General features: G+C 44.7%; 2 protein-coding genes across 2 annotated transcripts; both read left to right on the top strand.

Annotated features, from left to right (window-relative positions):
- Window positions 1-1,536: 1,536 nt before the first annotated feature.
- LOC108106734 lies at window positions 1,537-12,415 on the top strand. The gene is made up of 9 exons (XM_017213972.2): window positions 1,537-2,038; window positions 5,072-5,375; window positions 6,064-6,162; window positions 6,235-6,429; window positions 7,055-7,165; window positions 7,563-7,889; window positions 7,963-8,438; window positions 8,493-8,735; window positions 8,791-12,415. Exons 2-9 carry the CDS (start codon window positions 5,132-5,134, stop codon window positions 11,980-11,982), a joined length of 4,887 nt encoding a protein of 1,628 aa, XP_017069461.1. The 5' UTR covers window positions 1,537-2,038; window positions 5,072-5,131; the 3' UTR covers window positions 11,983-12,415.
- Window positions 12,416-12,841: 426 nt separating this feature from the next.
- On the top strand, window positions 12,842-13,779 carry LOC108106501 (trypsin delta). Its single transcript, XM_017213596.2, has one exon. It carries the CDS (start codon window positions 12,865-12,867, stop codon window positions 13,681-13,683), a length of 819 nt encoding a protein of 272 aa, XP_017069085.1. The 5' UTR covers window positions 12,842-12,864; the 3' UTR covers window positions 13,684-13,779.
- The last annotated feature ends 68 nt before the right edge of the window (window positions 13,780-13,847 follow it).

Below are 13,847 nucleotides of genomic sequence, written 5' to 3' on the forward strand. Positions count from 1 at the left end.
AGCAGCAGCAGATCAGACGACTCACCGCAGCCGCCGGCCATCCAGCGACGTGTGCCCAAAGTTTGCATAAGTTGGACCTCGACATGGACATGGACATGGGACGAGGATGTGGACGTGGATGTGGACTTAAACCGGGACCTGGACCTGGACCTGAAGCTGAAGCTGAAGCTGCAGTCGGAGCTAGCTTCTTTTTACAGTTAAAGATTTATGGATCATGCATGGGTAAATGGCAAACAGATACGCGGGCAATTGTGTGTAGGTAACGCAATGCTAAATCGACCACAAATTTATTCCATTCGGATAGATAAGAGCCGGGAGGAGGACTCCACCAGACCAGACCCAGTGATCCAGAGATTCCAGAGATTCAAATCTCCGACTGACACACAAATACAAATTCGAACATTGAGCATCATAAAAAGCCGATCGACATAGATAGACTCAGTCATAAAAGTATAAATAAAGCGAATCGAAGGCCCATTTTTCGAGAACTGAATGTGGCCGATAATGTGGAGTAGTAGCTGCAAGAAGGCGGGACGCTGGGTATCATTAGATGGAGATCTACCAAACTAAAACTTTCTAAATGACGGGCGGCAACTTTAGCGGCACAAAAAAACCAAAACTGTAAATGCAGCCAAAGCAAATAGTTGCAGCGGCGTCGCCAACTAAAGTATAATTATTGGCCAGACGCGATGGGAATGAAGACGAAGACTGTGTAGACTGTGAAGACTGTTAACTGTAGACTGAAGACTATATAGCTTTGCAGTCTCCAACTGGGAAACTGCACGTACGCAGTGCCGGCAAAAGGAGATGCCAATATTTCTATAAATTTCTATTTAAGTTTTTTTTTTAGTATTTTTGTGTGCCACTGCTTAACTGTTTTTAATTGAAACCAGTTTGCGGTAATTGTCTTTTTGGCTTGCTGGCCCGAACGCCTTACTATATATGTTATAACTCGCTTATGTCAAACAGATTGGCTGTGTAATTCGAGGCAGCCCCATAACTCCACCTGCCGTGGAACTTTTCGAAAGTTTTCACTTGTTCTCCCAGCACGGATCTCCGGATCTTGCAGATCTTACAGATCCAACCAAACTTGAGATCTTCTCAACTGCAGATCCCATGAAGTGCAGCTGCACTCGAGCGCAACTAAAGCGGGTAAATTGTCATAAATTGAGTTGAACCAATGACAAATGACGTATTTTTTTTCTTGGTCGAAAGCTTTTATCAAACTGGAGCGTGAATCTTGGAACGGTACTGGGGGTATTCCTGTCATTTCGATGCAGAGAACCTGTCCCAGTCTTTGTTAATTAGTCTGCAGTTTAGAGATCTTCGCCTTCACACATCACAACACACTGTTATAGCCAGCAGTTGGTTGTTCGGTTGTACAATTTGTCAAAACACACACGGACTGAACTTATACTTTCGAGATATAAGAGCGTAAAGCTAAAAAAGAAAACTCGTTTAAGAGCATACCGCCTCTCTCTCCAGATCTTTTCCTCGGGCTTTGGCTTTGGCTTTGGTTTCTTTGAGCTGCGATTGCTTTGGCAGTCGCTCCACCGACGGCGACCTTGATAGACGTCTTAGCGGTTTGAAATAAAAAATCTAAAAAAGAAAATCCCCCCAAAAAATCCCAACCATAGAAAAACACAATTTGCGAAGAAAAGCCGCCGCCGCCGACGCCGCTGTCTTCGCTTTCTTTGCGGTTCAAAAAAGTGGAAAAACAAAAGAAACCGAAACGAAACGAATTTTCTAAAAAAACAATAACAGTTAACGCGACTCAGATTGTTTTTGTGTCGTTTCGTTGTGTGTGTTTGTGTGGCACGAGATGAAGATGTTTCAAAAATGCTGAAAAACGTGCATAAAATGCTGCCGTAGAAATGTGTGAAAATGCCAGCAGATGCAAAGTGAAGTTAACCAAGTTGAAGCCGAAAAAAGAAAACGCTTAAGTTTATGTGCGAAAAGCAATCCTGGCTGTGCCTTGTCTGCAAAAATTAACGGCCGAAGGTGTTAATTTATTCACCAACTAAAATCGGGCTCTGCTGTGAGTACTAAAAAAAATAAACGGAAAAAACTGGGAAATTCAGAGATTAGGCTTAGATTTTGTTGGCTTGGGAAAAGGGCTTGTTGCGCCCTTGGCTTGGGTTGTTAATCAGACCATTGCCAATTGAGTTTAGGTCACTGGGCATGGGCACTCTCCCAAATTGAAAATCTTTTTTATTTTTGGTTCGTTTTTTGGGAGAAAGTAATTGTGCTGGAAAATAACAACAAAAACTCCAAAAAAAAAAAAAAACAAACCAAACCAAAACACCGGGCATTGCACTGTCGTAATACGGTTTTAACAACTGGCCGAAACCGTTGGCCAGCCAACTAACTTGGCCCTAAGTTGGCGAGCCTAAGTACATATTAAAGCACATTAAGGCGGCGAGCAAATGATGCGCTCCTCTGGCCACACAATGGACAGAAGACTAGAGACCGGGCCCAGTAGCCGCTAATACGAAAAATAATAAAAATAACAGCGGAATAAATTTGAAATTTGTTATTAGGCTGGGATATGGGATGATTATGATGATGCTCCAGAGTTTTCTGCTTTTCTGCCTTTTCGCTGCTGCCTTCCTGCTGCACTAGTGAGTGGCGTGTTCTAAGTGTTAAAAGTACGCCGAGTGTGACGTCGACGTCCATGGGTAGTCGGAAGTATAGCCGCTGCTGCTGCTGCTGGTGCTGCTGCTCCGGCCAGACAATGGGGCCCGTCATCTGGTGCCCGGAGATGCAGCCAACTCCAAACTCCAGCTCCATGGTCGGTGCATGTTCATGTGAATTGCAATGGCCAGGTTAGAATGCGTTGTGGTAATTTCAATACCCCTTGTAGAGCACATGGGTTTTGGCTGGGTATGATCAACTGGTTGATATTAAGGGTTTTTAGTAAGAAAATAAGAAGAATTTAAAGACATAAAAACAAATCAAATGATAATGATTGTTTGCTCAGATTGAAAGTTATTTATATTTCGATTTAGAAAGCTCGCAATTAAAATGGAGAAAGATGTTTTATGATTTCGATGGGTTATTAGTAAACCTTTTTGGAAGGGTTATTTTTAACTTAATAGCAGTTAAATCAAACAAATGTGAGTTTTTGGCTTCTCCAATTTAGGCCTTTAGTCTGCAAAGAAATGACTTTAAAGTTGAATGACTTAATATTTAATTTTACAAGATGTCTTAACTAAACTGGGAAAAAATATAAATCTAATGTAAACATTTTATCAAACTATAATTTTAATCTTAAAATAATCTCAGATGATAAGTGTCTTGGTCAAAGTTAAACTTACTATTCCTCTACAAAACTTCATGAACTTTAAACTCCCAAAATCCCTTCTAATTTTAAAAACTACCTGCAGACCAATCCCATTTGGTTCTATATTAACTTAAAGCACACCCAAAAGCCAGGTGATCTACATTACTTAATGCTCCGGTGGACAAGCCCAGCATTTCCGGGGTATGTTTCGGGTCGATCAGGCTAACTGCTTGGCCCACAGCCACATGTTTATTATGGTTAAATTTATGCACAGACTTAGAACAATGCGCACACGCTCTTTCGTGTTGCCCAATAATTAATGATCGCGTACATGGCGGCGGATGATGGGCTGCAATGGGCTGAAATGAGATGGAATAGATGGAATATGGCTAATTTATGCAGTTGGGTTCAATTACCTGTTAATTGAGTTTAGTCGAGTGCGCAAGAGTCAAGACCCTGCACAGGTGCCCCATGGAGATAAAAACTGGAGAGACTGCAAAACCACATACAGATAGGTATAACAGATCTCAGAACAGTTTTCCTCTTTTTATTTTTTTTTAAGACTTTTTCCCAGCATCATCAAAATCGCATCAGTTTCAGTTGGTATTGGTCTGTGACTTTTGCTGATGTTGCAGTTGGAAAACCAAAAAAAGCAGGTCATTACTGCCATTAAATTCGTTTCGAAAATGCAGACAAGCCAAGCAAACCAAAAAACCGAAACTAGACAACCCAAAATCAAACCAAAACCGAATAACTAAGGCAAAGTCGTAAACAAATCGAAAAGAAAGAGAAATAATAGAAATGATATTGTTGTTATTTTTAAATGCCATAACTGTACAGCAAGTTCGGAGTGATAGATGGGGACGGAGTTTGTGGATTCCGATGTAGATGGATGGTGATTATGATGGTATCGCTGGCTGGTGACTGGTGACTGGTCAATCAAAAGACTTAGCCAACGAACTTTAGTAGATGTATGCCTGTGTGTGTTTTTTTCCTTTTTTCATTGCTGTGTTCTACTGCGTTTTGTAAAGAAATTTTACTTTCAAATTAGGCCGCAACTGTTGCTTTTTATCGCTTTCTTCTCTCATTCATTCGCGCGCACATTATGGCTCTAGATAATATACCACTAACCCAACGCACCCGTCTCTTTTGTTCTTCATTTGAAGAGCCAAAAAAACAAGCCAGTCTTCTACTGAGATCACTAGAACTCGTAGATATGAACAGTTAGGAGTCCCCAATAATTTTTCTGTGCTTTTCTTAGCTTCTTGTGTGTGTGTGTTGTTGAGTTTGTGTGAAATATTTATGTAAATTGGCCTGGCCGAAAGCAGCTGCTAAAGTGCAACTGATTAGCGGTATAAACGGGGTGTTCTAAGCCAAGTGCAGCAGCGGGCTTTTTGGTAACGGTAAACGCAGCATAGTCAGCAGCAACAGAGAAATACAGTTTTCCCACTGCGACGCACTTGATCCAGTGCAGCATTATGCCAGCACCTCTGCTTGTCCCAACCAATAAGTATACACTTGCCACCAGAACGAGTTTTAATTGCAACATTTGTTTAAATGTTGTCCGTTAGCCGGCGGCAAACTAGCACCAACTGGCTTGTAGATGTAGATGTTGCTCCATTTCCAGCAAAACGGACTAAAACAATTTCTGCCTCATTAACTGTAGACCCAAAGAATGTCAACTTCTAGCTAGTTGGTTTCGTTCGTTTTTCTAACTTACAAATTTGGATTTCTTTTTAATTAATTAGTACTCTAAACTCTTTACTCTATACTCTATACTCTCTATAGTGGCAGCTGCACCGTTGAATCCCCCAGAGTGCGTTCTTAACCAGCTATGTTGCTGTTAAGATGCGGCTCCAATCCTTACCGCTGCTCCTTCTGCTCACTTTCAACGCCCACCACCCGCCAGTCACGCCCACTTCGGCACCCCGACCGCCCACCCATCCGAGGGTGAGGAGTCACTATCCCCATGAAGCTCTCGGCGGTGAGCCACTGATGCCGGCCAGCCTGCTGTTGGAGGAACTGCAGCAGACCAACGGACAACTCATCAATCTGACTCGACAGCACGACGGCGATACCTTCCATACGAGCGGTGAGTTAAACACTTTGGAAACAGGTGAAATATAATGGTGGAAAAATGGGGGAGTGCCTTCAATGATTCAGTAACTAATTTACACCTGCTCGGTAAATCCCATTAAAGTCATCCCACATATCACCACCACTCAGAGTAGGCGTTTAGTACTAGAAAGGTATTTAAATTTCGTTTTACGAGGCTATAAATACTCTCTAATTCAATTAGTAAGTGATTAATCTTAGCTTGGACTTAAACTTGAAAAGGTTTCAATATATTTAAAAAGAACGAAGTGCGAATTTATTTTCAAAGAGCAAGGAGCTTTGTTAAAAAATCAATCAAGCAATCAATATGTAGAAGCAGCAATTTGAGAAACTTCTTTAAAGCATTTTTAGACTGTAGTTATCCCATCCCGCCTTTAGTGGAAGTACCAAAAGCCTTGAGTATCTTTCCAAATGCAGTGCCAGTGTCACTGTCATTGTCCAGTTACCTTGGCATGTGGCATCTTTGGCTGCATGATGCGGCCGTTTTTTCGTGGCTGATCCGCTGACAGCAGCATTAATTTTGCCAGTAAGGCTTGCCTTGGCCCGGCCCGGCCTGGTCCGGTCCGGTACGGTCCGGTCCGGTCCAGCACGTCTGATTAGCCGTCAATCGGCTGAAGATGTTGTGAAGTCCCGACTCAATCCATCTTAATGTTTTCTCTACGCAGGCTTGAGCAGCGCCTGCAATGCGGACACCTGCATCGGACTCTCGAGCGGCACAGCATCGCTGGTGCGTCAGCCCGGCGGTGGAAGCGGTCAAGGCAACGGTAAGCAACAGATTAACATGGTTAATATGTGAGTGCCTGTCATAATCTAAGAGAATCTTCCCCAATCCATAGATGGACTCAATCCAGCGACCTCGTCTATGACCGGCGGTCAAATGGAGCTCTTGACCCGCCGTCTTAAAATGCAAAAGGGTCGTGGCCAAATGGAGAATCGAGATACGAGTGGCGATACCGGATGCACCTGTCGATGTCTTCCCTATCAGCGGGCCTATCGCGAGGACCTGGGAATCTGTGTGGACGACATTCACGGTGAGTGTGCATTGCGGAAGCCTTCCACTAATTCCAAGCCAAATTGTTTGCTGCTCCATTTCGCGGTGGGAGTCGCTCCCACATGTGAGACACCTTCCATCCATCCATCCATTGTTTTGTCATATCCGAGCACAATGGTTGCCCAACTGCAAAAAAAAATGAAGAAAAAGCCCAGCCGAATGAAAGAAATGCTGTAATAAGAGCCACTGAAATTGTGCAGGGCTGCAGAATGAAAACGAAACGTGACGCAAAGAGGGAAAAAATGTTATTATTATTGAACAAATCGCTGTTTCCCCGCTGCTAATGAATGAAAGGAAACTTTCGCCCGTCCGTCGTCTGCCAACATAAACAATCTCAGACCGCTGCCATTTTCGGGGTCTAACTCAAGCTTGGAATCTGACTTGGAATTGGAATTGGCATCGGACATTAAGTTGGGCCCAAAAGTAAGAGCTGGGCTGGCCGGGAAAACAACAGCGTACAAATATGTAGTTTCACTATTCCGATTCCGATTCCGACTCCGTAAATTGATAAGCGTCGATCGTTATCGCAGTCATTTGAGTGTACTTTCCCACAACCTTCCCAACCCCAGCCTAATCGTTTCCCATTTCTCCAACCATTGTTACAGAGTGCTCCCTGTCGCCCTTCGTGAGTGGTTCCTCCTCGGAAAAGATACCCTTAGTCTTCCTGCCGCTCCGGGGTCAGATCATCTATCCCAGCAGGGAGATCAGCTTTGCCAGTAAGTAATTTCTCATTCTCTTTTTTCTAATTTCTTATAACTAACTTTTAATTTGTAAAATCGTGGAAGTAGTTAAGACTTTACTGGTTTTTTTTTAAGTTTTTAAAACAAACTGGTTTGCTAAATGTCCGTCTTTCGTAACATTTTCTGACCATTTAGTTAGTAAAAAGTATTATTTGCGAAGTTTAGGTTATAATTTTAGCATGTCAAGTCACAGGTGAAACAAATTGTGTACTGGTTTTCTAATACTGGTTTTGATAAAAATCCATATTGTAGATTTTTTATTAACAAAGCAGATAAATAGTGATTTTTGCCAAGATATATTGCCATTTCTATATACCTAACTTAGCTAAAATATTTAACATATATTTATTTACCTAATTTATTTTTATATTAGGCATTCACACACCCGTTTGCGCTGTAACCGGAGCCCAGTATTTGGGTGCCAATGGCTGGTCGGATCTTCGTAATCCCATAGACACCGACTATCCATTTCGCTTGTTCCGCGATGAGGGGCGCAGCTTCCTCTTGTGGCAGGGTGAAGCTGATCTTCGTCAGAAAATGCAGGGACGCCTAATTGTGGTGCATTTGGTGTGCCGGGACATGACGGTGGCAATGAATGCCAGCAGTCACAACAAGGGTGAACCGCTCATGCCACCCAGAAATGTTCACTCACCATGTGTGGCCTTCCGGGTGAATGGTAGTCCCGTGAAATATGCACACAGTAAGTCTACTAATACTAAAAAAGAAAACTAATTAAGAAATTAAAAAAATTAACTCCTAACCCATTTTTACAGACGTTCCTGAGGTCTTCTTTCAGCCAGCCAACTCCACAACTTTGGCCTCCACATCCGATGGCATGACCATGCGGGAATATGTGGTTATTGGGATTTGCAGCCTGCTCTTGGGCCTCATCTATGTGGCCTCAGTGTTTCTATACCTTTACATGAAAAAGCGAAAACAGCACAACTCTCGACATTCCCTTGATAACCTGACCAATGATATAAATTACCCCAAGAACGATCAAGTCACATACGGAGCACCCTTCAGCCGGGTAGGGAGTATATACTCCTCCAATAGCATGGGTATGGGTAATGGGAATGAGTCCAATACACGCACCAGCATTGGTAGCCTAAAAGAGGACATGGGTATTGTTAAAAATAATCCCTTACTGCAACATTTTCCCCAATTAAGTGAAAGGGAGCACAATTCAGGGTTTGCCAGCGATATTTCCAACTCGAATTCTGAATGCGAAATGGAAGAGAAGATCAAGGTGGGTTGTTTTTTTTATCTTTGTCAAAGGAAGATCAAAATTTATTCTTTTCAGACATCTGTGCTGGTGCATCCACAGCTAAGTAAGTCACCAAAACCTACAGGTGGAGCGGATAATGCCGCAATGGATGTGGATGACTTTCTGCAGGATAACGAATGTCTGCCCGCTGAAAATGTGGCCGTAATTGATGAGCTCATGAGTGAGGAAAAGCTGGAAAACCTGCGTGCCATGGTCAGTGGAAATGTACGCAAGAAGCTCTACTTCAATCCGGCTTATTTCGAGCCTCATTTATTGGCGGTAAGTCCAGTCCACCAAGATTATAGCTAGAACTAGAACTTTTACCCCTTTTCAGGAGCCGCCTCAAGCTGCCATTGAGTTTCTGCAAAAGATCCGGGAGGTCATCGCCATTGCCAAGTACAAGATGGCCTCAAAGCGCTACCAACCGTCGTTGAACATTATTCCCGAGGAGCTGCATCCGGAGTCCAGTTCCAGTTCACCCACCATGTACAACATTCCCCTGCAGCAGAGTCTAGCGGGCAAGGGAATGGGCGACAAGCGAAATAGCATCGAACAGTGGTTACAAAGTGTACCCAACTCAGATGGAGCACCGGCTCAGAAGAGCCTCGACAGACCTGGTCCACCGACTCCAAAGAAGCCATCTGGGTCTCCTAATAAGGGCTCCCTGAGGAAAGAGATAACTGCACCCAAGGAACGGCCACCACCGCCTCCTATGCAGAAAGTTAAAACGGAAGAAGTTCTAGCGAAGACCTCTTCACCAGCACCAACTCCAAGTTCCCATTCCAGCCGGAGTCCCGGAAAGAACAGTCCAGAACAGTCACCCAAGCCCAAGTCAACTGTGGGCAATACCTATGACGGCTTTTCTGCCTTTTCCGTGGCTGCTAATGTCTACGGATTTGCCGAGACGGGCGGGGAGATCTACAATAATCCCAAGTTCATGCTGGCCGATTCTCCGGCGGCCTCGTTGCGTAGTGCCTCCAGTCGCTCCAAGTCTCTGAGGAAGCGTAGTGAGGTTCTAGATCAGTTTGCCGCCGCCAATTCCACTCCCACCTCGCTCACCTCCTTCGATCGGCAGCACTATAACATGCTGAGGAATATGAAGCCGGCGGACATCTTATACGATTCCTTGAAACGGGAATATGCAGCTCATATTCCAACGCCGGATTATGACAGCACCATAGAGAAGCGGATTAAAGACATCTATAGTAGCACACAGAGTAGCATTCCATCAGTACCCACTCCGGACTATAGCTCCCTGAGTCGCAAGTCCCTGAAACAATTCCAACCAGATTCACCGATTTACAGAAGGAAATCCCCGCAATATCTCATAGTAGACTATGAGACTGATAGCCTGGAACGTCTGGAGCCGAGCAAACGCAAGAGTTCCCACTCCTCCAGTTCACCGTCATCCGATGTGAGTTCCCAACTGAGTCCAAGTTTGAGCACAGCCCTTCCACTTGAGGAGGAGATGGAAATCAGTCACACTGTGTACGATCGCATGGACGGATTTCGTAAGGAGGGCGAGATGAAGAAGCGTCTGGCTGCCAAGCATCAGCATCAACATCCTGGTCAGCAGCAAAGACAAAAGGAAGCGGCAGCAAGGATTAAATACGACACACCCTTTCGGGGAAGTATGACCATCGAGGTGGAGCATGAGCCCCCTTCCGACCTGGAGCGCACGGATAGCGATCAATTCGAACCGGATACCCTGGATCGCAAGCCCAAGAAACAGAGCTTTTGCGACATTTCAGCTTGGGATGGGCACAAGCAAATCGATTCGGACTTCAGTCAGATCAACTCATTGCCAGATTTGAGTAGGCAGCTGAGTCCTGCTCCCAGTCAGGCCATCAAGCCAAGGACCGCATCCTTTATCCTGCGATCCAGTAACTCGTTTAGGAACCTGAGAGAGATCTACGAATCACCGTTGATCGCCCAGGAGAACAGCAAATACGAGAAGAAGGTATCACAGACTCCAGAGGAAGAGGGACGGATCTTAACCCTCGAGGCGAAACACTCCCGCCGCCAGCGTCTCATGGAGACCTCTCCCACTCACTCAGTTGTGGATGTCACAAAAATTAATAAAACCACCATTACGATTTCATCACCCAAGCCAGCGGATAAACCCCCACCTCCTCGACCAAAGTCCAACCAACATTACTGCCCACCACTGGTGCAAAGTAAACGACCACTGCCACCACCTCCTCCAAGCTCAACGGAGCATCAGCCTCCCGAGGAGGATGCCTACAGCCTGCACAGTGAAATAACCGAGGTGACCGGGATCTCGGAATTTGAGAACTCCTGCAACAACACCATGTCCAGTGCTATATCGGCAACCACTGAAGAAAGAACTCACAAAAAGTGTTCCAGGACTCCCAAAGTCATTGGTAAATCACCGGAAGAGGACTACGAAGAGATGTACAACAAGAAGATCAACAGCCTGCGCAATGATTATAGTCTGACCAAGTATCTAAAACGGCGGAAGAGTCAGAGGGAGGAGACCTCGAAAGGTGGACAGGATTCCCCAAAGGACGTTGCCCCCGAGGCGGATTTCAACAGCAGCAATAAGAACTTAAAGGAGATGGACCTCGCCCAGTTTGATGCATTGTCCATAAGTTCCCGTTCCAATCGGAGCAGCGGTCATCTGTCGGAGCGAACCAAGGAGATGTATCGTAATGCCGGTGTGCCCGTGGGTATAGCCTATCCTCAGCGGGCGGCTAGTAGTTCCGGGAGTGCTAGTTCCGGCGGAAACGTTCAAACCGTCTATCGCTGTGAGATCGAACAAGCCCAGCTCACAGCTGGAATGCAGATTGCCATTGGATTGAAGGATCGTGCCAAGAAGGCCAAGGATTTAAAGAACGCGTGGCGTAAGTTTGTGACCATGGCGGCCAATAAGTTCAGTCCCAGCCAAAGTCCAGCGCCAACTTACGGCAGCAAAAACGCAGCCGGATTCTTGGAGGAGGACGGCATTGCTACTATCATCGAGGATGCAGCTCAGTCCGGTGGAATGGGACAGCCTGGTAGCCAGACGTATTACGAGCAGCGTTTTGGGCAACTGGACAGTGGCTACATGAGCACCGACTCCACGGAGTTGTACAAGCGGAATGTCTATGATCGGTACAACTTTAAGATGCTGTCTGGACGAGGGCAGATCATTCGGGTGGACACCATCGAAGACAACGAGGAGGAAAGCGATAATCGTTTCGAAGATCTCGAGCACATGGTCTCTCCGGGTCACAGTCGTCGATCGCCGGAAAATATGGCCGTTGTGCCTGGTGACCTCAGCGACGCAGACTCCGATAAAACCCTAACTCGTTCTCATTCCCAAACGAATTCGCAGGAGCGAAATGTTCGGGGTAGCACAACCACAATGTCATCCTATTCCTCGGATGAAAATGGACGCGGACGGAGCACCTGTTGTGGATCCTCGGAAACGGACGAGGAGACCAACGCTGAGGATATGTGGGAGTCCGGAGCGGAGAGTATAGAAACGCACTCGGTGCTCTACAAGATGATTAGAAAGAGTTAGAATAAGTAACGCCTAAAAGATAACTAGTTTCTAGGGACGTGCAATATCGAAAGCAGACGAAAGACTTACATTTTAAGGCTAAGTAACGCAATAACAACAATCAGTGCAATAATAACTCGGAGATTCTTGCCAAACCACAAGGTGCAATTTTGATAGATCTAAGCTAGTTGATAATCTTTAGTATTTAGTTAACGGAAACCATTGGGAACTGCATACAATACGCAAAGTGCAGGTACCAACGGAATCACGAACCCAAGCCCTAAGAAATCTAAGTGCAATCAATCATCATATTATAACGTGTAGTATCGTAACGGATGCGTATTGTGATAAATATCAGCAGTCTTGGGCCGGAAATGTGCAATCTTAGTTTTAGTCTCAGTGTAAACTTAAACTTAAGTTCTCATAATAAAACATCGATTTATGTTAGAGTAAATTAAAGAATCGTTTTTTTTATAGAGAAACATATTTTATAAGAACACATTTTAATGTAGCCTACTTTTGGGTAACCCATTTAATTGATCCCCCAGCATGTCATAACTTATCTATATTCTTAGAAAGAGATAGTAAGTGAAAGCTACTACAATTAAATGCTTTTGAAATGGGAAAAGCGAGATATTTAATGATAAGTTCATTGATTTATACAAGAAACTTGCAAGGTCATTGGGAAGAAAAGAAACCAAAGACGGGGAAAAGCCCTGATGAAATTTTTGGTAAAGATTTATGACCAGCTTATGGTCGATGTCTTTTGCTCGATTACGACAACTATCGTTAGATTCGTCAGATTAACGAGTAATGGTCAATCCAAGCGCAATCTACAGTCGGTAGATAAGGTTACTATATAAATCTACGCATAGCCTTACTTTAGTGTTCAGTTGCTTGAAAATGTCACGGATTTTGGTCGTGTTTCTGGTGCTCGGAGTGGCCTGCTCCCTGGCAGATCCCATTAACCGTAACGACGAGGTTACTTTACCTCAGCTCGATGGACGCATTGTCGGAGGACTGGATACGAACATCACCTTCTATCCGCATCAGATCTCGATGAGATATAATGGAAATCACCGATGCGGAGGCTCCATTTACAGAAATAACCAAATAATTAGCGCTGCCCATTGTGTGAACACGTTGTCGGGTCCGGAAAACCTTACCATTGTGGCTGGCTCCTCAAACATCTGGTATCCTACGGGTCCTCAACAGCAGCTGGCTGTTCGTAAGTTCATCATTCATCCAAACTACCGCAAATTAAACAACGACTACGATGCGGCCATATTGATTTTGGATGGAGAGTTTGAATTCAACGAAGCAGTGCAACCCATCGAGTTGGCCAAGGAGCGTCCTGAGCACGATACACCCGTAACTGTGACAGGTTGGGGAACCACAACTGAAGATGGTTACCTATCCGACGTTCTCCAGGAGGTGAGCGTAAATATGGTGGAAAACACACAGTGCAAGAGTGCCTATTCCATTATGCTGACCAGTCGCATGCTCTGTGCTGGAGTCACCGGCGGCGGAAAGGATGCCTGCCAGGGAGATTCTGGAGGTCCTTTGGTCTACAACAACACACTCCTAGGCATTGTCTCGTGGGGAACGGGCTGTGCCCGTGAAAAATACCCCGGAGTTTATGCCTCCGTTCCCGATGTTCGCGATTGGATTATCAAGACCGTTGAGGAAAACGAGTTTGTAGGCAAAATTGACTTCCTGTAAAGTAAAGTCCGGAAAACATATCCAAACATTCTGTAGCTTTGCTAAATACCTCCAAAATTACATAAGGAGATAACCAATACAGTTAATAACATTGTATTTTGTATGTTTGATTACGGTTTTATTATTGAATTAGGTAGCTCTATCCGGGCGGTAGCCACTTGAAG

Source organism: Drosophila eugracilis, unplaced genomic scaffold (genome assembly GCF_018153835.1).
Source record: "Drosophila eugracilis isolate 14026-0451.02 unplaced genomic scaffold, ASM1815383v1 contig_90, whole genome shotgun sequence".
NCBI lineage: Eukaryota > Metazoa > Arthropoda > Insecta > Diptera > Drosophilidae > Drosophila > Drosophila eugracilis.

What these genes read in the sequence shown, in the direction of transcription:
- LOC108106734 (XM_017213972.2), top strand. Translation starts at nt 5,132, where the DNA reads ATGCGGCTCCAATCCTTACCGCTGCTCCTTCTGCTCACTTTCAACGCC. An exon ending in CGATACCTTCCATACGAGCG is followed by an intron (nt 5,376 to 6,063) that starts GTGAGTTAAACA and finishes TTCTCTACGCAG; the next exon opens with GCTTGAGCAGCGCCTGCAAT. An exon ending in TCCCGTGAAATATGCACACA is followed by an intron (nt 7,890 to 7,962) that starts GTAAGTCTACTA and finishes CCATTTTTACAG; the next exon opens with ACGTTCCTGAGGTCTTCTTT.
- LOC108106501 (XM_017213596.2), top strand. Translation starts at nt 12,865, where the DNA reads ATGTCACGGATTTTGGTCGTGTTTCTGGTGCTCGGAGTGGCCTGCTCC.